The following is a 25,177-nucleotide window of genomic DNA, read 5'->3' as shown; positions in this document are numbered from 1 at the left end:
GAACAGTGCACCACCATTCCAGAGTCTGCTAAATCTTCCTGAAGGTCTTTTGCAGTCAAACGGGGGTTTTGATTTTCTCTCGGAAAGTTTTCCTGGTCTTCCACCGTTCCTGTTAACTGCCATTTCTTAATTACATTATGAACTAAGGAAACGGCTACTTGAAAATGCTTTGCTATCTTCTTATGGCCTTCTCCTGCTTTGTGGGCATCAAATATTTTAATTTTCAGAGTGCTAGGCAGCTGCTTAGAGGAGCCCATGGCTGCTGATTGTTAGGACAAGGTTTGAGGGGTTAGGGTATTTATAAAGCTTTGAAATTTGCATCACGATGATTGTAAACAAGCCATAGCCCTAACAAGCTAATGAAGGTCTGAGACCTTGGCAAAAGTTATCTAAGAGCTCAAATCTCTTGGGGTCCCCAAACTTTTGCATGGTGCTCCTTTCATTTATTCTCTCTAAAATTGTACAAAACAAAAATAACACACTAATCTTGCTTAAAATGTTGTAAAGAATGTTTCATCTTTAACTTTGTGACTTTTGGAGATCAGTTCATCTTCTACTCAACTATTCACAGTAACAGAAATTTTGATGGGGGGTGCCCAAACTTTTGCATGCCACTGTAGTTATTTGAGTTACTGTTGCCTTCCTGTCAGCTTGAACCAGTCCAGCCATTCTATTCCGACCTCTCACATCAGCAAGGTGTTTTTGCCCAGGGAATTGCCACTCACTGATTTTTTTGTTTGTTTGTTTTTGCACATTCTCTGTAAACTCAAGAGACTTGTGCATGAAAATTGCAGGCGATCAGCAGTTTCTGAGATACTGAAGCCACCGCATTTAGCACCAGCAATCATTCCACCGTCAAAATCACTTAGATCACATTTCTTCCCTATTCCGATGTTTGGTCTGAACAACACTTGATCATCTTGACCATGTCTGTATGTGTTTATGCATTGAGTTGCTGTCACATGATTGGCTGATTAGATATTTGCATTAACGAGCCATGTACAGGACTTCCTAATAAAATGGCCACTGATAGGCAGTCTTTTTCGTCTTTGGGTTTGGATTCCAAGAATCCTCGAATCTCTAGGTGGTTTTGAATCTGATTGCCTAATCAAGAGAGCAGAATTGTAGGTCCAGTTTTCTGAATGTTCATCATCTGCTGCTTTAGTACAATGGAGCTCTGAGGAAAACATAAAGGTTATGGGCTGATGAAATATGCAGTGGATTTAATGATTAGCTTGACACCATTGACTACCTACTGGGCTAGTTATCCAGTGGCTTCTGTAAATGGTCTATAGACTTATTCAAATTGTCCTTAGCAGTTGAGGTTTTTAAATGTGGATTTAAAGACTACATAATTGTAAAAGCACATTTGGTTGATTAGCGGAAGATATTTGTTGTTTCTGCATGGTGGCCTGTGTATAATTCATGAAAACGATTCTCAACTGGCCTCTTAGAGCTGAAGTGTGTGAACCATTTAACCAGGAATAGGAATAAATGCTCTCTTTGGCAAGGACATGAAGGTGTTTTTACAGCAATGTTGCGTTGGGTACCCATGCTTCATGTCGTTGGACTGGATTTGTAGATTAAACCAGGAATTAATAAACTTAAACAGGAGTGTAAATGACAGGAGCTAGGTTTAACCCCATGGCAACACAAAAGGAGCTCAAGTCCTCATCATTTTTCATATCGAGTTTGGGCCCCTTGGTATCTTTTGCATCTTTGTTGAAATATAGGGGAAAACTGAGATCCAGTAAGGATAGCTGTCTTTATTATCCTGATTTCATTCATACTTCTTATATTAATTTATACCATTATATAAAATTTTGAGGGGATAGATGAGGTGGATACACTGTCTTTTTTTCCCCAAGGTTGGGAAATCAAGTATTCGAGGGCATAGGTTTAAATTGGGAGGGGAGAGATTTAATAGGAATCCCAGGGGCAACTTCGTCACCCAGACAATGATCAGTATTTCAAATGAACTGCAAGAAGAAGTGGTTGAGGCAGGTACATTAACAATATTTAAAAGACACTTGGACAGGTACATGGATAGGAAAGGTTTAGAACAAGGGTTCCCAACTTTATTTATGCCATGGATCAATACCATTAAGCACGGAGTCCATGGACCCTAGGTTGGGAGCTCCTGGTTTAGAGGCATGCCGGCCTAATGCAGGCAGGTGGGAACTTTGTCAACAGAAACCGGTTTGACCGAGGGGCCGGTTTCCACCCTGTACGATACCATGGCTGCGATCCCTACTGTTTTTGAACATTGCTTTATTGTTCTCCACTACACAAGGTGCCCCATCTTTGAAAGGGAATCCAGGAACTTGTGTTTGGCATCCAGTGGCAGGGTATTGCAGCAAAGATACCAGATTAGTATTGTGATGCTTGGATCCTTGATCTGGAGCATTGGAAGCTGAGGGGTGATCTGATAGAAATACATAAGTTATGGAAAGTATTGTGAGATTCTGCAGATGCTGGAAATCCAGGCTGTCGATGGAGTTGATAGTCTTTTTATCCGAGGGCGGTGACGTCAAGTACAAGAGAGCCTAGCTTTAAGGTGAGGGGGAAAGCTTAAAGAAGGTATATGAGACAATATTTTTCTTTACATAGAGAGTGAAACACTGCCAGAGAAGTGGTGGAAACAGAAACAAAGAGGTATTTAGACAGGCACTTGAACGGGAGGAGAATAGAGGATGTAGACTGTGTACTGGCAGATGGGATTAAAATAGGCATTTTTATTGGTACAGACATTTGAAAACAAGGGTTAAAAAAAACATATTAGAAACTTTATTGAGGAATGTCTGTCTCAGCATAGTTAATGAAATTTCTGATATTTCTGCACAAGTTGCAAACAATTCTGCCAATCTGTTAATTTTGAAGAAGGGTCTTGGCCCAAAACGTTGAGTGTTTGTTCATTTCCATGGGTGATGCTTGACACGCTGGGTTCCTTCAGCATTTTATGCATGTAGCTGTTGTTTTTGAAGGCTATATTAAAAGATGTGCTTGCCTTCACCCTGTCTAACATCCTCATAGAGTAAGTCAACTTCAGCCATTTTTGAGGAGTTGTCCAATTCTGCCCTTTGGATTTATTATTTTGATTTAATACATTGTGATTATGTTTTCAAGGAAGTGTACCAGCTGTTCTAGAATAAAGAATTTCTACAAGCTTTAATTTTCTTTTTGGACAGTATTATTGACATCAGCTTTCTCAGACAGCAAAATTAATTTGATGGATTGATTGTTCTTCTGATTTTTGAAAAATATGGAAAAATTATATGTATAATGTAAGGGGCCTAAATTTTAACTTTTTGAAGTATTAGAATCATATTTGAATGTTATAAAATTATACCTGTATTTATTTCAGAAAAATAGAAAATGTAATTGGAAAATGATTTGCTTTAAAATGATCAAGATAAAATCAAATAAACTACAGATTAGACATTGTGGAGTCATAGAGTAAAAGTGAAAAAAAAACTCCACTTACATAAATGTTTATGTTCCAGTAATAAACAATTCCCAGTTTCAAATCTAATAACTTGTTTACCATTTATATGTTATGTCCCGAGTTATTACTTGCTATCCATGGGAAAATAATCCTGTGAGTAGCAATTAACTTAATTCTTTTACCTTGCAGTAACCATCACCGTTGGAGGAAAGCAGCATTTGCTTGGTCTATATGATACCGCAGGACAGGTATGGACAAAGCTGAGCTAAGTATTTTATTTTATATTGGGATTCTTGCATCTGTCAATCTTAGATATGTTTCTTATTTGTTGGATTCTTCAAGTTTAGGTGGCAAATCCAGTTCTGTAATCAGAATGGTATCACTTAAATGGATGGTAATATTTTGACTGTATATTTATCACCCAGATAACTGAAACAGACAATTTTAGTTTTACAGTGTCAAAATCTTGGTTTAGACGAATTGAAAGTTAAGGATAATGTACTGTAAATGAATTACCAAGTCTGTGTATGCAACAAATTACTTTGTCTTTAGTTTATATTCAAAGTCCTATTTTTACAATATCCATATCCAAATAGTCAGACTTAGTTTGGTATGTTAGTGTGTGTTTGGGTGTTTAAATATACTATATATCAAGCTATACTGTCAGATTTCAACTTGCCCGTTACAGATGCATTCCAATGTACAGCTGCAGAACATCACAAGGGAGGACTTTGGGTGTTAATGTCTGTTCTGGCTTTTTGGAAGAACTTTCCCGCAATCAAGTTTTTTCTCCATAGGTCTCCTATTAATTCTTCCTCATGTTAAATTGCCATATTAAACTTCCCTTGGTCTCTAATTACATCGCACTTTTAGAAAGTGAATTGCAAATTTATGCAATCCTAAGAAAAGTCCGCATTTTTCTTGGTGCTCCTTTGCCAAATCTAGGTCCTTTGCTTGGTCTCTCATAACCTTCTATAGAGGCAGATAAATAGATAGATGGAGAGAAAAAGGAGGAAAGGGAGAGATAGTAATGGATTAATTTGTCTTTAATTTTCCACTTCTGCACTTGCATTCTCACTCCATCTTCCCATTACTGTCTCCCTCCATCACATTCTAAAATTTTCTGTCTGGACTTGACCAAAAGGCCATAGGACACAGGAGTAGAATTAGGCTATTTGGCCCATCGAGTCTGTTCCACCATTCTATCATGGCTGATTTATTATCCCTCTCAACCCCATTCTCCTGCCTTCTCCCTGTAAACTTTGACACCCTGAATAATCTATAACCTATCAACCTCTTCCTTAAATACACCCAATGACTCGGCGTGCACAGCCATCTGTGGCAATGAATTCCACAAATTCACCATGCTCTGGCTAAAGATATTTTTCCTCATCAATGTTCTAAATGGATGTTCCTCTATTCTGAGGCTATGCCTTCTGGTCCTAGACTCCCTCCCCCCCCCCCCCCCCATCACATCCACTCTTTCTTGGCCTTTCAATATTCGATAGGTTTCAGTGAGATCCCCTCTCATTCTTCTAAGTTCCAGCAAGTACAGGCCCAGAGCAATCAAATGCTCCTCATATGTTAACCCTTTTATTCCAGGGATCATTCTCATAAACATCCTCTGGAATCTCTCCAAAGCCAGCACACCTTTTCTTAGATAAGGGCCTAAAACTGCTCACAATACTCCGAGTGCAGTCTAACTTAAGTCTCAGCATTACATCCTTGCTTTTGTGTGTTGATCCTTTCAAAATGGATGCTAACATTGCATTTGCCATCCTCACCTCCGACTATTCCTGCAAGTTAACCTTTAGGGAATCCTGCATGAGAACTCCCAAGTACCTTTGCACCTCTGATTTTTTTTTAAATTCTCTCCCCATTTAGGAAATAAACCACACCTTTATTCCTTCTACCAAACTGCATTACCATGCAGTTCCCTACACTATATTCCATCTGCCACATCTTTGTCCATTCTCACAATCTGTTTAAATCTTTGATATTAATAATATTGTAATATTGTTACTAGGATATTAAGTCTTAGTATTACTGTACACAATATCAAGCAGAGACTTGCCATTATGTTTGTGAAGACCAATGCAAAGTTCTAATTGGGTACCTTATTCATGACTCCAGAAGATCTCCTTTCATCTTTCTAATTGGATACAATTTTTTTCCTATCCTTTTTACAGTTTTTCATTTTTGTAAGATGACTATTTATGTTAGTCACTAATCTTTCGTCATATTCTCTGCTTCCCTTTTGCGTATCTGTTTAATTATCTTGTGCGCTCTGTTCTGATTGTTTTTACAAAGCAATTTTTGTGCCAGGTATTTGTTATAAATGCAACACACATAAAAGTTGCTGGTGAATGCAGCAGGCCAGGCAGCATCTCTAGGAAGAGGTACAGTCGACGTTTCAGGCCGAGACCCTTCGTCAGGACCCTTAGCTCTACCCACGATGATTCTATATCTTCCAATCCATGTCACCTTTGTCTAATGATTTGATGTCATTTTTTTTTACCAGCAGAGCAATGCCACCCCCTCTGCCTACCTGCCTGTACTTTCAATACAATGTGCATCCTCGGATGCAAACCTGCCAGCTATAATCTTCTTTCAGCTGTGACTCAATGATACCCAAGCATCATACCTGCCATTCTCTAACTACGCTACAAGATCATTTACCTCATTCCGGGTACTGTGTGCATTCAAATATAACAGCTCCAGTCCTGTTTTCATCAACCTTTTTGATTTTTGTCCCCCGTTACACTGAAACTCATTCAATTTTTCCCATCATCTTCCTGGCAGTCTCACTACACACTGCCTCTGCTTGTAAATCAATTGCCCCATCCTCAGCCCTATTGCTTAGTTTCCCATTCCCCTGTCAAATTAGTTTAAACTCTCCCCAGTGGTTCTCGCAAACCTGCCCACAAGGATGTTGGTTCCCCCTGTGGTTCAGGTGTAACCCCTCCCGCTTGTACAAGTCATACCTTCCCCAGAAGAGAATCCAATGATCCAGAAACCTGAAACCCTGCCCCCTGCACCAGTTCCTCAGCCACACGTTCATCTGCCAAATCATCCTATTCTTGCCCTCACTGGCGCGTGGCACGGGCAGCAATCCAGAGCTGACTACCCTGGAGATCTTGCTTTTCAGCTTTCTACCAAGCTCCCTAACCGATCTCTTGAGGACCTCCTCCCTTTACCTACCTATGTCATTGGTGCCGATATGTACCATGACTTCTGGTTGCACCCCCCCTCCCTTTAGAATGCTGTGGACCTGATCCTAGATGTCCCTGACCCTGGCACCTGGGAGGTACATAACATCCAGGCGTCTTATCGCATTCACAGAATTTCATGTCTACTCCCCTAACTATGGAATCCCTTATCACTGCTGCAGTGCTCTTTGCCCCCTTCCCTTCTGAGCGACAGCACCGGATTCAGTGTTGGAGACCCAGTTGCTGCTGTTATTCCCTCCCCCTAACCGTATCCAAAGTGGTACTTATTGTTGAGGGGAACAGCCACAGGGTTACTCTGCACTGGCTGCCCATTTCCTTTCCTTCTCCTTACAGTCACCCAGGTACCTACCTCCTGCAACTTAGTGATGACTACCTTCCTGTAGCTCCTATCTATCACCCCCTCAGTTTCCTGAATGACCCAAAGGTCAGCTCCAGTTCTTGAACATGTTCTCTGAGGGGCTGCAGCTTAGTGCACCTGGTGCAGATGTAGTTATCCAGGAGGCTGGAAAAAAAAATCTGAATCTGATTTTCAAATTGTTTAGTTTTCCTGAAATATTTTATGTTACAAGACAGAAATCATAACTGGAAATAGCCTTTACGGAACTGTGAAAGGTTGTGTATTTGCGGATATTATGCTTGTTTTGTAAAAAAAAAGATAGCTGTCAGATAAAATTGAAAACTATACCAGCCGTAAAATTCTTTGACAATTTTATAATGTTTAGTTTATTAAAGTTCATATCCTGCATAAAGTAAAACACAATGTCGGATCTTGAAACAAATGTGTAAGCCGAAAATGTTGATCCACTGTAATATATGACAGGTGTGGCTCGTGCAGTATTGCAGACAGTAAGGTTTTGTTCGTTTGCAGAAGGATACCCTGCAGACACCTACTTTTATTTTTGACACTGTCTCTGCAGATGGAAGCAATTCTTCAGGTCTTGGCCAGTAACTGAGTTGTGACAGCTCTTAGAATCTCACCTTTATCCTATCTCATCATTATTAGCTGTGCCTTTCAAGGGTGCTATAGCTCAGAACTTTAATAGCTCAATCAAAATTTACTATCAAAAAGGGAGGTGTTATTGGAAGCCTTAGCAGGCTTGAGGTTGGCAGAGGTCATAGGTTAAGGGTGAAAGGTGAAAAGTTTAAGGGGAATATGAGGGGGAAACGTCTTCACTCAGAGGTTTGTGAGAGTGTGGAACAAGCTGCCAGCACAAATGGTGGATGCAAGCTCGATTTCAACATTTAAGCAAAATTTGGATGGGTACATGGATGGGGGGCTATGGGCAGGTCGATGGGAGTAGGCAGTTTAAAGGGTTTCAGCATGGATTAGATGGGCCAAAGGGCCTGTTTCTGTGCTCTACTTCTCTATGACTCTATGGATATATCCCAGGTTGCTATGGTGACTTGAAAGATTCTGAGATCTTCACTGGCCACCGGTGAGGTGCCAGACGTGTTTCCTGCTAAAGAGCAGTAGAGAAAAGCCAGGTAAACACGGGCCTGAGTATAGAACAGAGAATAGTACAGCACAGAACAGGCCCTTCGGCCCACAGTGTTGTACCGACGCTTAAATCTTACCTCCCATATAACCCCCACCTTAAATTCCTCCATATACCTGTCTAGTGGTCTCTTACGCTTCACTAGTGTATCTGCCTCTGTAACATTAGTAATAGGGAACTTACTGGAAAAATTCTGAAGGACAAAATTATCATATACAAGAAAGGCAAAGATTAATCAAATGTTGTCAGCATGTCTTTGTTAATACATTTAATTGATTTTTTGAAAAGGTAACAAGGTCTGTTGACAAGGATAGTATGATTGGCGTAATCTGCATGGACATTAGTAAGAACTTAAATAAGCACCACATGGGATCCATGGCAAGTTGCAAATTAGATCTAAAATTAGTGAGTAGCAATGGCAAGGAGTATTGGAAGTCTTTTATCTGTGACGTACCATGAAGATCAGTGCTGAAGCCCTTATGATTTGTTATATACATTAATTTGCATATTAATTTTAGGGATGTATGATTGGTGAGCTTACAGCAGACATTTTAAGAATTCTATTTTAACATTTAAGAATAAATTGGACAGATACATGGATGGGAGGTGTATGGAGGGATATGGTCCGTGTGCAGGTCAGTGGGACTAGGCAGAAAATGGTTCGGCACAGCCAAGAAGAGCCAAAAGGCCTGTTTCTGTGCTGTAGTTTCTATGGTTTCTATGAAAATTGGCTTTGTTGATAGTAAGGGAGATTGCCACCTGATGATATTGATCTGTTGATAAAGTGCATAGAGCAAAGGCAGATGGAATTTATTCTTAATGTGCAAATTGGTGCACTTTCACAGAACTAACTGGGGTGTAGTAGATACACAGCGATGGTGGTACGTACATTGTGAATGATAGGTTCAGAGGGAATATTGAGAAATAGAGGGACTTTAGTTCACAACTTTTAGATCATTAAGGTGTAGAATATTTGCACGCATTAACTGATTTTAAGGGGAAAAAAGCAACACACATCAAAGTTGCTGGTGAACGCAGCAGGCCAGGCAGCATCTCTAGAAAGAGGTACAGTCGACGTTTCAGGCGAGATCCTTCAGCATCTGCAGAATTCCTCCTGTCAAGGGAAAAATGATTGGCTTTAGTTGCCACACGTACATAAGAACATACAGTGAAATGCGTCATTTGTGTCACATCAAACCGATGAGGATTGTGCTGGGCAGCCCGTAAGTGTTGCCTTGCTCCCGACACCAACAAAGCAGGCTCACAGCCTAGTAACCCTAATCGCGTCCTTGGAATGTGGGAGGAAACCGGAGCATGGAGAGGAAAACCACGCGGCCAAGGGGAGAATATACATGGTCCTTACGGGCAGCAGTGGGAATTGAACCCCAATCAGGAATCGCCTACGCTGCAAGACAATGTGCTAACCACTACACTACCATGCCACCACGAAGGATAGAATACAAGAGCAATTTTATGTTATGTTATAACTTTCTAAAACATTGGTTAGGCCACAGCTGGAGTACAGGGTACATTCCTCAACACCACACAGTAGGGAGGATATCATTGTACTGGGAAATCGCAGAGGAGATTCACCAGATGTTGCACAGAATGGTTTAGTAATAAAGACTGAACATGGTATGTTTATTTTCCATTTGGGAAGGATGCTGAGGAAGATTTTAAGATATAAAAATTGATGAGGGATGTACAGTATATCAGAGCTAGAAGGAAACTTTTCTCCATTGCAAATGTATCTAACACCAGAGACATGGGTTTTAAAATAAAGGGTAAGGAAGTTTAGACTGACTGAGTAGGCGGTGGAGGCAGAGATTTTCGCAAGTGTGAGAAGCTTGAAAATAAATTATGGAGCCCGTCTAAGATGTATGAATCTTTGTTAGTGATGGGTGAAGTGCTGGAAGACTTGGAGGGTGGCAAATGTTATGCCTTTATTTAAGAAGGACTGCAAAGAAAATGCTGGGAACTGTAGGCCTCTAAGCCTAACCTCTGTGGTAGGTAAGTTACTCAAAGCATTTCTGAGGGAAAAGAGATACAGATGCACTTGGAATGTCAGGGTTCATTAGGGATAGTCGGGACTGCTTTGTGCATGGGACATCATGTCTCTTAAATTTGAATTTTTTTGAAGTAACTAACAGGACTGATGAAGATAGATATACAGACTTCAGTAAGGCCTTTGATAAGATTCCACATCGTGGACTGTTATGGAAAGTTAGATCACATGAGGTCCATGGAGAGCTTGTTAATTAGATACAGATTTGGCTTGATGGTAGGAAGCAGGGAGTGATAGTGGAAGATTTTTTTTAAATCAGACTACAGACGCATAACTAGTGCTGTTTTCCAGGGGTCAGGGCTACGCCCATTGCTATTTGTCAACTATATTGATGATTTGGACAAGAATGTAAAAGCTGTAGTTCAGTAGTTCCATTTAATTATCAGACAATGTATACAATATACAACCTGAAATTCTTACTCTCTGCAGACGTCCTTGAAGCAGAAGAAAATCCCCCCAAAGAATAAATGATAGAGAAAATATAAGAACCCCAAAGCCCCCTGCCCCCCCTTAAGCACAAGCAGCATCAACCATCCCCTCCCCCCACTTATTCCAGCATAAACATCAGCATTCCCACCACCCACCATGCAAACAAAAGCAAAGACCCCAAAGAGAGACCATGGTCTATAGTCCATCAAAAACGAACTGTTCACTCCAATATTTCGATATCCAAAAGTCAGTCCCTCTACCACTGAGTGCAGAGCCCTCCAACAGCCACTCCCACTGTCTTCGATGTTCTGGCTCCCACTGTGCTTCAGTACGTGACAGCGGTGAGAATTCTTGACGGCGGGTCCACTCAGACCCCGAAGGTGTCCAAACCTGTACATGCCGAAATATGGCCAATCAGCAAGCTCCAAGAACAGCAACACGCCATCGTGCAGATCCACAGTCTTTGAGTGCTGCTGTAGATGGAAAACACCCGATAGGATCTAGCAACCCTGAAAAGGAAAATAGAGACATTGGAATAGGAAGAATTTAATTGTTTCGCTGATAAGCTGGGAGAAGTTGCCGTCTTGCACCATTTCTAGTTCTGCCCCTTATCGTTGGTAAGTTTGCAAATGGCACTGAAATAGGTGGTGTCATACAGAGTACGGTTATCACAATTTGCAGAGGGGTTTGATCAGCTGGGTAAGTGGGCTGAGGACTAGCTAATACCTTAGATATGTGCCAGGTGCTGCATTTTGAGAGGACAAATCAGGGCCTTCACAGTGAATGGTAGAGCCCTGAGGAGAGTGTAGAACAGAGGGACAAGTACGTAGATCCCTGAAAATGGCATCACAGGCACAGGAAGACAGAGTGGAGAAGAAGGCTTTGTTCGTTTGTTTATTTGAACGGTGCACAATAGGCCCGTGTAGTCTTTGTGCCATGCCACCCCAGAAGTCCCACAACCTCGATTAGTCCTAACCTAACCTAATCACGGGACAATTAACAGTGACCAGTTAACCAATCCATTATGTCTTTGGACTGTGGGAAGAAACTGGAGTAGTCAGGAAAAACCCACACATTCCACGGGGAGGTCGTGCAGAGACTCTTTACAGAATGGTACCGGGATTGAACTCTGAACTCCGGAATGCCCCCAGCTGCAATATCGTTGCACTAATCGTTGCTTTGCGGCGCCCAAAACTGGAGAGCCCACATGGTCACAGGGAGAAGATGTATCCTCCTCACCGACAGCGCGGGAATTCAGCCGGGGTAGCTGGCGCTGTGATAGCATTACGCTAACCACTACGCTACATTGGCCCTCAGTAAAGGCATTGAGTATAGAAGTTGGGATGTTGTCGCAGTTTTGCAAGAAGTTAGCAAGGCCACATTTGCCATTAAGTGGGAAAGAGTGTAAAGGAGATTGTTGAGGATGTTCCTAGGACTTGAAGGACTGAGTTATGGAGGAAGGTTGAGCAGGATTAGGCTTTGTTCATTAGGGTGATATTATACAGGTGTATAAAATCATAAGGGGCATGATTTTATGGTCTTTTTTCCCCCCAGGGAATTGAGAACTAGAGGGCATAGCTATGGTGTGAGGGGACAGATCTAATAGGAACCTGAGGGGCAACTTTCTCTGGCAGTTCATTCCAAAAGTTGGTTGTAAATGGAATGAGCTGCCAGAAAAAGTGGTTGCAGCAGAGAGTCATAGTCATAGTCATATTTTATTAATCCCGGGGGAAATTGGTTTTCATTACAGTTGCTCCATAAATAATAAATAGTAATAGAACCATAAATAGTTAAATAGTAATATGTAAATTATGCCAATAAATTATGAAATAAGTCCAGGACCAGCCTATTGGCTCAGGGTGTCTGACCCTCCAAGGGAGGAGTTGTAAAGTTTGATGGCCACAGGCAGGAATGACTTCCTGTGACGCTCTGCGTTGCATCTCGGTGGAATGAGTCTCTAGCTGAATGCCCACCCAGTACATTATGTAGTGGATGAGAGACATTGACCAAGATGGCATGCAACTTAGACAGCATCCTCTTTTCAGACACCACCGTCGGAGAGTCCAGTTCCATCCCCACAACATCACTGGCCTTACGGATGAGTTTGTTGATTCTGTTGGCGTCTGCTACCCTCAGCCTGCTGCCCCAGCACACAACAGCAAACATGATAGCACTGGCCACCACAGACTCGTAGAACATCCTCAGCATCGTCCGGCAGCTGTTAAAGGACCTCAGTCTCCTCAGGAAACAGAGACGGCTCTGACCCCTCTTGTAGACAGCCTCAGTGTTCTTTGACCAGTCGAGTTTATTGTCAATTCGTATCTCCAGGTATTTGTAATCCTCCACCATGTCCACACTGACCCCCTGGATGGAAACAGGGGTCACCGGTACCTTAGGTCTCCTCAGGTCTACCACCAGCTCCTTAGTCTTTTTCACATTAAGCTGCAGATAATTCTGCTCACACCATGTGACAAAGTTTCCTACCGTAGCCCTGTACTCAGCCTCATCTCCCTTGCTGATGCATCCAATTATGGCAGAGTCATCAGAAAACTTCTGAAGATGAGAAGACTCTGTGCAGTAGTTGAAGTCCGAGGTGTAAATGGTGAAGAGAAAGGGAGACAAGACAGTCCTCTGTGGAGCCCCAGTGCTGCTGATCACTCTGTCGGACACACAGTGTTGCAAGCACACGTACTGTGGTCTGCCAGTCAGGTAATCAAGAATCCATGATACCAGGGAAGCATCCACCTGCATCGCTGTCAGCTTCTCCCCCAGCAGAGCAGGGCGGATGGTGTCGAATGCACTGGAGAAGTCAAAAAACATGACCCTCACAGTGCTCGCTGGCTTGTCCAGGTGGGCGTAGACACGGTTCAGCAGGAAGATGATGGCATCCTCAACTCCTAGTCGGGGCTGGTAGGCGAACTGGAGGGGATCTAAGTGTGGCCTGACCATAGGCCGGAGCAGCTCCAGAACAAGTCTCTCCAGGGTCTTCATGATGTGGGAGGTCAATGCCACCGGTCTGTAGTCATTGAGGCCGCTGGGGCGCGGCGTCTTCGGCACAGGGACAAGGCAGGACGTCTTCCACAATACAGGAACCCTCCGGAGCCTCAGGCTCAGGTTGAATACATGGCAAAGTACTCCACATAGCTGAGGGGCACAAGCTTTGAGCACCCTGGTACTGACACCATCCAGTCCTGCAGCCTTGCTTGGGTTGAGACGTTTCAGCTGGCTTCTCACCTGTAGAGCTGTGAAGCCCACCATGGTGGTTTCGTGTGGGGAAGGGGTATAGTCATGAGAGCAGGGTGGGGGACTGTGAGGAGGGTTAGGAGGGGAGAGTGGAATATGTGTTGGTTGGGGGCCGACAACAGATGGCTCATGTGTGGGATGGGCAGGGGCCACACTGTCAAATCTGTTAAAAGAACAGGTTAAGTTCGTTGGCCCTGTCCACACTGCCTTCAGCTCCTCTGTTGCTAGTTTGCCGGAACCCAGTGATGGTCCTCATCCCCCTCCAGACCTCTCTCATGTTGTTCTGCTGGAGTTTCCACTCAAGCTTCCTCCTGTACCTGACTTTAGCCTCCCTGATCCTGGCTTTCAGGCCCCTCTGTATTGCCCTCAGCTCCTCCTTATTTCCATCTCTAAACACCCTCTTTTTAGCGTTCAGGATGTCCTTAATGTCCTTTGTCACCCGTGGTTTGTTATTTGAATAACAAAGGACAGTTCTCGTTGGAACATTGCAGTCTACACAGAAGTTGATGTAATCAGTGATGCACTCTGTGAGCCCATCAATATCCTCTCCATGTGGCTCACAGAGTGCCTGCCAGTCTGTCACCTCAAAACAACCCTGGAGCGCCTCATAAGCCTCCTCCGACCATTTTCTCACTGTCCTCGAGGTTTGCAAATTTACTCTTCACCAGAGGCACGTAGCAGGGTTTTAGATGCACCAGGTTGTGATCTGACTTTCCCAGTGGGGAGAGGGGACAGGAGCTGTATGCATCCTTAACGTTAGCGTAAATCAAATCCAGAGTCCTCTCCCCTCTGGTTGTACAGCTCACATACTGCGTGAAGTTGGGCAGTGTTCTAGCCATGGTAACCTGGTTGAAGTCACCCAAGCTAGTAATGAGGGCACTCGGGTGCTGGGTTTGTAGTCTGGCTATGACGGTGTAAATGCTGTTACACGCCGACGTCGGGATGTAGACAACAACCACAATTGCATGCGAGATTTCCCTTGGCAAATAATATGGCCGGAGTCCAAAAGCAAGAAGTTCAATATCCGGGCTACAGACCCATTCCTTGATCGTAATATGCCCAGGATTGCACCATCCGTTATTTACCAGAACCACCAGCCCCCCACCTTTGCGCTTACCGCTCTCAGTGCAATTCCAGTCAGCTCAAACGGTCTGGAAGCCCTCTATGGAAACGCTTTGATCGGGTATGTGCTCGTGCAGCCACGTCTCAGTGAAGCACATACACTGCTCTCCCGAAATGTTCTCTGACTCCTGACAAGCGCAGTCAGTTCGTCCATTTTATTCCCCAGCGATCTCACATTTCCCATGATAAGAGAGGGGAGACATGGCTTATAACTTCTCTTCTCCAAAGCCTCTGTTGTCTCGACCTGGTCCTCTTCCCTCGCCTTTTTAATCCCCCTCTGCATCCTCTGTGTGTTTTCCTCCAGATTTCAGCCGGGATGTCCGCTGCTCTGTTCGCTAAACCAGCAGGCATGAGCGTAATCAATTGGTCCCTGGAATACACAATGCAACCACCCTGCTGCCACGCTAACGAGATGTGTCCGAATGTAACTAATTCCAGCGCTAAAAAAACAAGCAAAACTCTCTCTACCAGCATGTTAGAGAGGGTGCACGTGTTACCGTGAGAAAAAAAAATACAACAAATAACTAAGTTACAAAGTTTAAAAGTAAGAAACTACGGAGCAACTATAACCGGTTGCATGCACAACCGGCGCATGCGCACAGAGTACATTAATAACTTTAAAAAGCGATTGGATAGACAAATGGTGTGGAGGAATATGTAGGCAAATTTACTAGGTTAGATGGGAATCTTGGTCAGTTGGGGTGAAGGGCCTGTTTCTGTGCTATGTGACTGTATTTAAGATGAGTATTTGAATTCCCAAGTCTATAGGCCAAGTACTGGTAATTGGGATGAGCTCTGCATTTGGCATAGGTACGGTAGGCTTAAGACCTGTCTTCAGTGCCCTCTGATTTTGACTCTAAATTAGTGTCCATTAATCTCTCATGCACTGAATGCAATTAGCTGATGACTGGTCACATTGTTCTTGGTAGTGCCCAATCATTAATGTAAATAAACATCTATCTGCCATGAAAGCTATTGTGTACTTAATATTTGAGTGATATTGTAAATACATTGTTTGATTAAGCATTCTTTATTTGTTCACATAATTCATTATGGGTTATATGTAAAAGTACGTAAATGGCATACATCATGATGCTACCACATCATGTGCGCACCTCACTAAAAGTAAAAACTAAGCGTACTCATTTCTGCTGGTCTCCCTGTGTTTTTCTTTCGATTAGTTTTATGTTTTGGAGTTACAAAGCATAATAACCACAAACACAAGGCCTCTCACCCTGTTCCCATCGCAAAGTGACTAATGCAGAGTTGGTTAGTTCAAGCTGTTTCACCTCTTCCTTTATGGACAGCAGGCAGCAAAATGAGAGGCGTTCAATTTCTTTCAGATGGTGGGATTCACTGTTCCCTCATTGATAGTGCCGTATCAGGCCAGTTAACTTTTCTTTAGCAATCACGAACTGGAAGGATTCCATTTCACCAATGTGGAACTCGTTTGTGACATTTGACCACAATGATGTAAGTGATTGGTCACTTTCCAGGCTGCCATCATCTTGAAATAGTCTGCCAGGAATATGCTAACAATCTGCCAGGAATATGTTAATGTTTTATTTTAAAGAAGTCAAGAAGATTATGAAGTCTGTGGCATCCTTGGAGAAATCCGATTGTGAATTAAGAGCATTATTTAGAAATAATCTGGGAAAAGTTGCCAGAAATCTAGCTGTTCCTAACATTTTACATCCTTCTTTCTAATGGGGAGCCCCCATCCCATTTTCTTCATTAATCACATTGTACCAGGAGGCATTCTTGAGAGAACACACAGCCTTACTCCCACACCTGAAGTCATTTGTCCTGGATCAGCAGGAAATTTGTTAGTTCCCACAATTAATCACCTTACACTCAAAGTCTAGGTTTAGTTGGGGAGAAGGTTGATGGTTAATCTGGCTGCAGACTGATTGTTTTTCTACGATGAGCGTGTCTTTTAATTTTCTCTCCTATGGTTGCAACTTGCTGCAAATTAATTCCTGTGCACTGCTGAGTTTGTGGATGTGCCTGTGACCAGTCAAAGTGCAGCACCAAGTGAGCAGAAGGAAGCGTATGTGTGGCTAAAATCTGTCATGGTGGTTTATTGTGATGTTTACACGTGAGTGTATAACAAGATAGTCCTCAGTTTTAGGAAGATCCATTCCTGCTATGGTTCTTTGTGTTCTCTTGATCTATATTGTTCACCATGGCCCTGGCTAAGGTCTGAACTGAGAATCATCCCTTCACCTTGTTTTCTTAACCTAACTGATACAGATGAATAGATACTTTATTAATCCCAAAGGAAATTACAGTGTCACAGTAGCATTACAAATGCACAAATATACAAATATTAGAAGAGAACTAAGAAAAAATAAAAGTAAGTTACCTTAAAAATAAGATGAACAAGATTTACACGTCAGAGATTTCAAGATCACTTCTCCAGCAATAGGTTGACTCATTATAGAGCCTGATAGCCAAGGGGAAGAATGACCTCATATAAATGCTTTTTGGAGCAGCGCAGTTTCCTTATTACTGAATGTTCTCCTCTGTTCAGCCAAGGTGGCATGCAGGGGGTGAGAAACATTGTCCAGAATTGCCAGGGTTTTCCGTAGTGGTGAAATAGTGGTGGGATATAGAAGTTTGAATGACAGGCAAACAGTCACTCTGAATTGTAGTCTGTGTTGTGCACAAATTAAATGTTTGATTAAGTGGGGAGTTTGTCTATTTCAAATGTTAACCAAACAAAATGTGTTCCAGCACTTTTAATCATGTTAAACATGTTAATGATGTGCCCTGTACTGGTGGTGGCATCTGAAACAAACACAAACAATGCTGGAAATACTTGGCAAGTCAGCTAGCAGCTATGAAATGAGAAACAGAGCTATTGGTTCGGGTTGGAGACCCTGCTGAAGGAGAAAGATTTCCTACTATAAATGTTAACTCTGCTCTCCTTCCACAAGTGCTGCCTGACAGGGAGTATTTTTTTGCATTCTCTATTTTCGTTTCATTTCTCCAGCATCTAAATTATATTTTCATTGTCAGTAATGCTGTGCTCTGCTACAATGTGGTACCTGTGAAATTTTGCACAAGGGTTCTGTCCTAGTTGTTGTGTAGCTCTTAGTGCCCTGGATATTTTGGTCATCCACCTTGTATAGTGTGATGCTGTCTATTTGAAGAAATCTTCAATTTGCCATCTCATTTACTACCGTTTCTCCTGATATTTATGACTGTGTTTTCCTTGATCACCACCTTTTATGGAGTTGAGGTTGGGAACGTGGGAGGGGTTCCCACTTGGATGCCTGAGTCCGTAACCCACCAGTAAAGCATTTCTTCCAAAGCCTCAATAAATGGTGCCTGTCGGTGCCAATTTTCTGCTTTTCCTTCTGTTCTGAGCATCATGAACGTCCATGTAAATTCTATCTGCAGCCTTTAACAAATTCAGCTCTGGTCAGTGGTGCATTTTGCCATTGTGCAGGGGCTGAGTGCAATGTGCTGATCTTCCTGAAGTCAATTGCTTAGCAATTTTTATCAGCAGCGTTTTGCAATTAAACCTTGATTGAAGCTGAAGTAAGTCATCTCCACAACCCTTCTGGATCAGCTCATACTAATGAAGAAATTCAGCCCAAGGCATCGAATTGCCCATCCCCAATGAACCACTGATATGGTTTTGCTTTGGGGAGACACAAAGATACTTTTTCTCATACATTTAGGAAATAGTCTCCTGGGGCATTTCCAGGAGGACATGGTCTTATTAGTATAATGTTGATCTAGGAGACCTGCAGGCAAGTTAATAACTTGCCAGAGTTATTAATACCAAACCCCTCCATCAAATACCAAATGGCTCCCTCACTGCCCCCTGTCTCCTGACTAGATTCTGTCTCAGAACTACATGGTGATGCTGCGATGCAGCACGTACCAGAGCAGAATCTTCTGGAAGCATACGTTCACAGTTCAGCCGGGAAGGCTGGTGAAGGAACTGAAAGAGGACTTTGCTTATCCAGGACTATATGCAGGGGCAATGGATGTTTTGAAAGTTACACAAATACTTCACAAACCATGCTTACTCATAAATATGTAATTACTTCATAACATATCCGTGGGAATATATTATGAATCATAAGATATGTTAATTAGTTTAAACCATGTAAGTATTTTCATGGTAACCCATTAAAGAATAGTATTGCACCATACCTTGCATGGAGCAGTGTTTCTTGTGCTCAGTGATCACCTCCCTAGTAAATCCACCCTTCTCGTGACAACATCTCTCACAGAGTTTGGCTCTGATCTGACTTGCAAACCCCTTACGTGGCATGGAGCCTCCCACTTGCAAACCCAATGGAAATGCTCCAAGAACTGGTAAAACCTGTTAAATTAGAATATCAATGAATGACACATCGACAAGCACTCAAAAACATGAAATCTATCAAAATTGAACATGTTAAAAATATATTGACACACACAAAACAATTGAATTTTTGGTATTTTATTAACTCAGTCTTATCAGAAAATGTAAATCATCTGGGGTCACCACTATTTCTTGGGCGGAAATTCAGTTTTTTTGGGAGAAAGGGGAAAAATGAGAGGCCAAGGGAATTTTCCACCATCGTCCTGGTGGTGGTGTGTATTCCACTTGAGGGCAACATCAAGCAGGCACTGGAGGAGTTGAGCACTATGATCAGCTATCACAAGCAGTGCACCCTGTTGCCTTCCCTATCATTGCAGGGGCTTTCATCCAGGCCAGCTTAAAGAAACTGCTGAACAATTACCCAGCAACATATCGCCTGTGCAACCAGAGGAGCAAACACACTTGACTCAAGATTAATGTCATTTCCTGTACATAGGTGTAAGGAGAATAAATTAGTTATTACTCTGCATCCGATGCAGCACAAAAAATAACCAAAAGAACATAATAAAACTTAAAAACACTCAGAATAAATATTAATACATAAAATAGCTTTTATATATTGATGTAGGTCCATAAAGCGGTGCTCCACTGTACATAAGGCAACTGACAGGAAATAGTGTATTGGTGGAGTTAGTGGGTGGAGGTGTTGATCAGACTTGCTGTCTGGGGAAAATAACTTTTTTTTGAGTCTGGTAATCCCAGAGTGTATGCTATGTAGCCTCCTCCCTGTTTGGGGTGGGACAAACAGTCCATGAGCAGGGTGTGTGAGATCCTTCACGATGTTATTATGCCCTTATTTGGCACCTTTCATGCCATATATTTTATATATGTCCTTGATGGCGGTTAGGCTGGTGCCAGTGATGATTTGGGCAATTTTGACTAGCTGTTATAGGGCCTTCTGTTCTCCACAGAGCAGTTTGCGTACTAAGCAGTAATGCAGCTCATTAGGATTCTCTCGACTTGCACGTCTGTAGAATGATGTGAGTATGGATGTTATACCATTACCCCACCATCAGAAACATTTACTGTGCCATCCTACGCCCGCACTTTGGGAGTCTGATCACCTGGCTGTACTTCTGCCATCTAGGCAAAGACCAAAGACCTTATCACTAGTGGTGAGGACCAAGAAAGTTTGGTCAAGGGAGGTGGAGAAGCACTTACAGGACTGCTTTGAGTCTGTGACTGGACAGTATTCAGGGATTCATCTTTGAATCTGAATGAATATGCCACAGTTGTCGCCAATTTCACTGAGACCTGTGTGGAAGATAATGTGCCTTCGAGAACATACCCAAACCTAAAGCTGTGGATGAACCAGGAGATTCATTGACTGTTGAGGGCGAGAGCTGTGGCATTCTAGACCTTTGATCCAGAACTATACAAGAAGTCCAGGTATGACCTACAGAAGGCTATTTTAAGAGCCAAAAAACAATTCCGACTGAAGTTAGAGATGGAATCAGATGTGCATCAGCTCTGGCAGGGTTTGCAGGCCATTACTTCCTACAAACCAAAGCCCAACATCATGAATGAGTGTGATGTTTCACTCCTAGATGAGCTCAATCCCTTTTATCATCCTTTGAGAGGGAGAATAAATCTATACCTGTGCGAACCCCTGCACCATCTGGTGACTCTGTAACTTCTGTCTCAGAGGCCAACATCAGAACATCTTTCACCCTCGCAAGGCATCAGGCCCTGTTGGTGTACCTGGTAAGGCACTGAAAGCCTATGCCAACCAACTGGAGGCAATGTTCAAGGATACCTTCAATCTCTCATTGCTGTAGTCAGAGATTCCCACTTGCCTCAAAAGGACAACAGTCACACCAGTGTCCAAGAAGACCAGAGTGAGCCGCATCAAGGTTCTCACCCAGTTGCACTCAAGTCTAATGTGATGGAGTGCTTTGAGAGGTTAGTCATGGCCAGAATTAACTCCTGCCTAATTAGGAACCTGGACGTAGTTTGCCTGTCACCACAGTAAGTCTACAGTGGCTGCAACCTCACTGGATCTCCTCTCAGCTTTGGATCACCTGGACATCGGGCTGTTGTTTATTGATTACCACATAGCACTCAACATAATCATAACCTCAGTTCTAACCAACAAGCTCCAAAACCTGGGCCTCTGTACCTCCCTCTGCAACTGCATCCTTGACATCCTTGCTGGGAGACCACAGTCAGTGCAGATTGAAAATAACATCATCTTCTCGATGACAATCAACACTGGCACACCTCAATGATGCATACATTGCTCTACTCTCTCTACACTCGTGTTTGTGTGGCTAGGCACAGCTCAAACACCATCTGTAAATTTGCTGATGATACAACTATTGTTGGCAGAATTTCAGGTGGTGATGATGAAGTATTCAGGAGTGAGAAAGATCAGCTGGTTGAATGTTGTTGCAATAATAACCTGGCAATCAACACCAATAAAACGAAAGAATTGTTTGTGAACTTCAGGAAGGGGAATTCAAGGGAACAGACACCAGTCCTCATCAAGGGATCAGCAGTGGAAAGGGTGAGCAGTTTCAAATTCCTGGCTGTCAACATTTCTGAAGATCTATCCTGGGCCCAGCGTTTTGATATAATTATAAAAAAGGCACGACTGCAGCTGTATTTCATTAGAAGCTTGAGGAGACTTGGTATGTCACCAAAGCCTCTTAGCAACTTCTACTGATGTACCGTGGAGACCATTCTAATTGGTTGCATCGTTGCTTGGTATGGAGGGACCATTGCACAGAAAAAGTTGCAGAAAGTTGTAAACTCAGCCAGTTCCATACTGGGCACTAGACTGCTGAGGAAACCTTCAAAAGGCAATGCTTCAAAAAGGCAGCATCCATCGCCAATCTATTTGTTTGTTGAGAATAGGCTCTTTGGCCCCTTCAAGTAGCGCCCGTCAGCAATCTACCAGTTTAGTGTGTGCCTAATCACAGGACAATTTTCAATAACTAATTAATTTACGAAGTGGTACGTCTTTGGACTGTGGGAGGAAACCCATGTGGTCACAAGAAGAATGGGCAAAGCTCCTTACGGGCAGTGATGGGACATGCCCTCTTCTCATTGCTACCATCAAGGAGGAGGTACAGGAGCCTAAGGGGACACGAGCAACATTTTAGGAACCATTTCTTCCCCTCCAACTTCAGATTTCTGAATGGATAATAAACCCATGAACACTACCACAATTCTTTTTCTCTTTCTTTTTGCAATACCTGTTCAATTTTTTTTTAATATATTCTTATTGTAATGTATATTTTTTCTTATGTATTGCAATGTACTGCTGCTGTAAAACAACAAATTTCATGCCATATGTATGCCTGGCTGAGAAGTGGCAGATGGAGTTCAACCCGGAGAAGTGTGAGGTGGTACACTTTGGAAGGACAAACTCCAAGGCAGAGTACAAAGTAAATGGCAGGATACTTGGTAGTGTGGAGGAGCAGAGGGATCTCGGGGTACATGTCCACAGATCCCTGAAAGTTGCCTCACAGGTGGATAGGGTAGTTAAGAAAGCTTATGGGGTGTTAGCTTTCATAAGTCGAGGAATAGAGTTTAAGAGTCACGATGTAATGATGCAGCTCTATAAAACTAGTTAGGCCACACTTGGGGTACTGTGTCCAGTTCTGGTCGCCTCACTATAGGAAGGATGTGGAAGCATTGGAAGGGTACAGAGGAGATTTACCAGGATGCTGCCTGGTTTAAAAAGTATGCATTATGATCAGAGATTAAGGGAGCTCGGGCTTTACTCTTTGGAGAGAAGGAGGATGAGAGGAGACATGATAGAGGTGTACAAAATAATAAGAGGAATAGATAGAGTGGATAGCCAGCACCTCTTCCCCAGGGCAGCACTGCTCAATACAAGAGGACATGGCTTTAAGGTAAGGGGTGGGAAGTTCAAGGGGGATATTAGAGGAAGGTTTTTTACTCAGAGAGTGGTTGGTGCGTGGAATGCACTGCCTGAGTCAGTGGTGGAGGCAGATACACTAGTGAAGTTTAAGAGACTACTAGACAGGTATATAGAGGAATCTAAGGTGGGGGCTTATATGGGAGGCAGGGTTTGAGGGTCGGCACAACATTGTGGGCCGAAGGGCCTGTACTGTACTGTACTGTTCTATGTTCTATGTTCAATGATATTAAACCTTATTTTGATTCTGAATGGGTCAGGAAAGTGGCTTCAGCTCAGTTTAAGAAATAAAAAAGGAATTTTTTTTTATAAATTAAAGTTGATGCTCTTCTAATCTCAGTGTGGCTTCAATCCAATCTATTTTTGATGTTGTTCTAATGCATTTACTTTATTTGACTTATCAGGGATATCTCGCTTCCCACCTTTCTCTTGGCAGGAGGATGACAGATGTGGATGATGTCATCTTATTAAACTGACTACCTGGTTTTTCATTTAACCCCTGAGCCAAGGAAACTATTGCTGACTATTCAGATACATCAACAGAAGGTTGGGCCCAGTTAATCAGCATCAAGAGATACTTTAAAAAATCGCACAAACATGCATCTCACTTCTTCACCCCAAAGCCTTGAGCAAAATTATCTAAGGCTTGCTTGTGGACCATGGTTGATGACCATGAAGCTGTGGCTGACCCAAACTATCGTGATCTTCTATCACATTCAGCTTTGCAGTGGTTAGAACAGGGTTGCCTCATGGTATCTGGGTTTCCCCTGGTTGTTGTGCTTTCCTCCCATGTCCAGTTGGTAAGTTAAGTGACAACTGTAAGTTTACCCTAATGTATGGCTGAGTGGTAGGATCTTGGGGGAAGTTGAGGTGAAGATGGGGAGAACAAACACACAGATTATCATAGGATTAATATGATTGAATGGTTGAGAGTCAGTTTGGAATTGATAGACTGAAGGACTCGTTTCCTTGTTGAATCTTCCTGTGACCCTACACCTTATCTCCTACGGCCAGCTGCACTCCAGACACTGGTAAGTGACTGAAAGAAGAATACATCCTGCTATCATATTCTCCTTCTCGCCCCCCACTGCCTCTGTTTGGCATCTAATACACAAACTATATAGTATATATCCAGTTATATTTGTATGACTTTCTGTCAAAGCCATCTTAAACAGTTCACTCTGAATAAGAAACAAAACTCCTTACTTAATGAATTATATGGCAGGAAATATGGTTTATTGAATTGAATATTGTCTCATGAAAGCTGTGTAATTTATGAGGAACTGTTAAATAAAATTGGAACTTGCTCTGCATATTCATTTTTATGTTTATAAAGTTAGGGGTTTGTTTTGGATATTTGGTTACACAAGCATCACATTTTGTAGCCGCAGTGTTTTGGAACTCCTTAAATTTGGATCTTTTAAAATCCTAAACATTTTTTTTTAAAGTGTATTTAATATCTGTGTCTGTAGACATGTGACTTGTTTGCTTGCAGTATAAAATTAAATCAGTACAAGAGCGACTTTGTAATCTGGAAATTTTCTGTCAAATAGTTCATTTCTTCAGCAAGATTCTCACCGTCTTATTCAGTTTGTCTTCTAGCCAGTAGGTGGAGTATTAGCAGTATTATTCTTTCTGTGGCATCAACGGATACTGCAGCTGTGCTCTTTGTGAATGAGTCTTATTGATTCTTCATAGGGTACTTATTTTTAGGCATTTGAGGCAACAGAGCTCACAAGAAGACTTAAAGTGCCATGAAGATTCACTTACTCATTAAAAGGCAAACTATAAAGCAATTCCATTACAATGACAGCAACACACACAAAATGCTGGAGGACCTCAGCAGGGCAGTCTCAATGAAGGGTCTCATTCTGAAA

General features: G+C 42.5%; 1 protein-coding gene across 1 annotated transcript in view; it reads left to right on the top strand.

The window, feature by feature from the left end:
- LOC134345517 (rho-related GTP-binding protein RhoJ-like) overlaps positions 1 to 25,177 on the top strand; it is a 60,363-nt gene that overhangs the window by 17,825 nt on the left and 17,361 nt on the right. Inside the window, exon 2 of the mRNA XM_063046292.1 lies at positions 3,635 to 3,693. Coding sequence (XP_062902362.1) covers positions 3,635 to 3,693 — 59 coding nt within the window. The remainder of the gene's footprint in view (positions 1 to 3,634; positions 3,694 to 25,177) is intronic.

Source organism: Mobula hypostoma, chromosome 1, assembly GCF_963921235.1.
Source record: "Mobula hypostoma chromosome 1, sMobHyp1.1, whole genome shotgun sequence".
NCBI lineage: Eukaryota > Metazoa > Chordata > Chondrichthyes > Myliobatiformes > Myliobatidae > Mobula > Mobula hypostoma.
The sequence above is the reverse complement of the archived record's forward strand: the minus strand, read 5'-3'. Positions and strand labels throughout refer to the sequence as shown.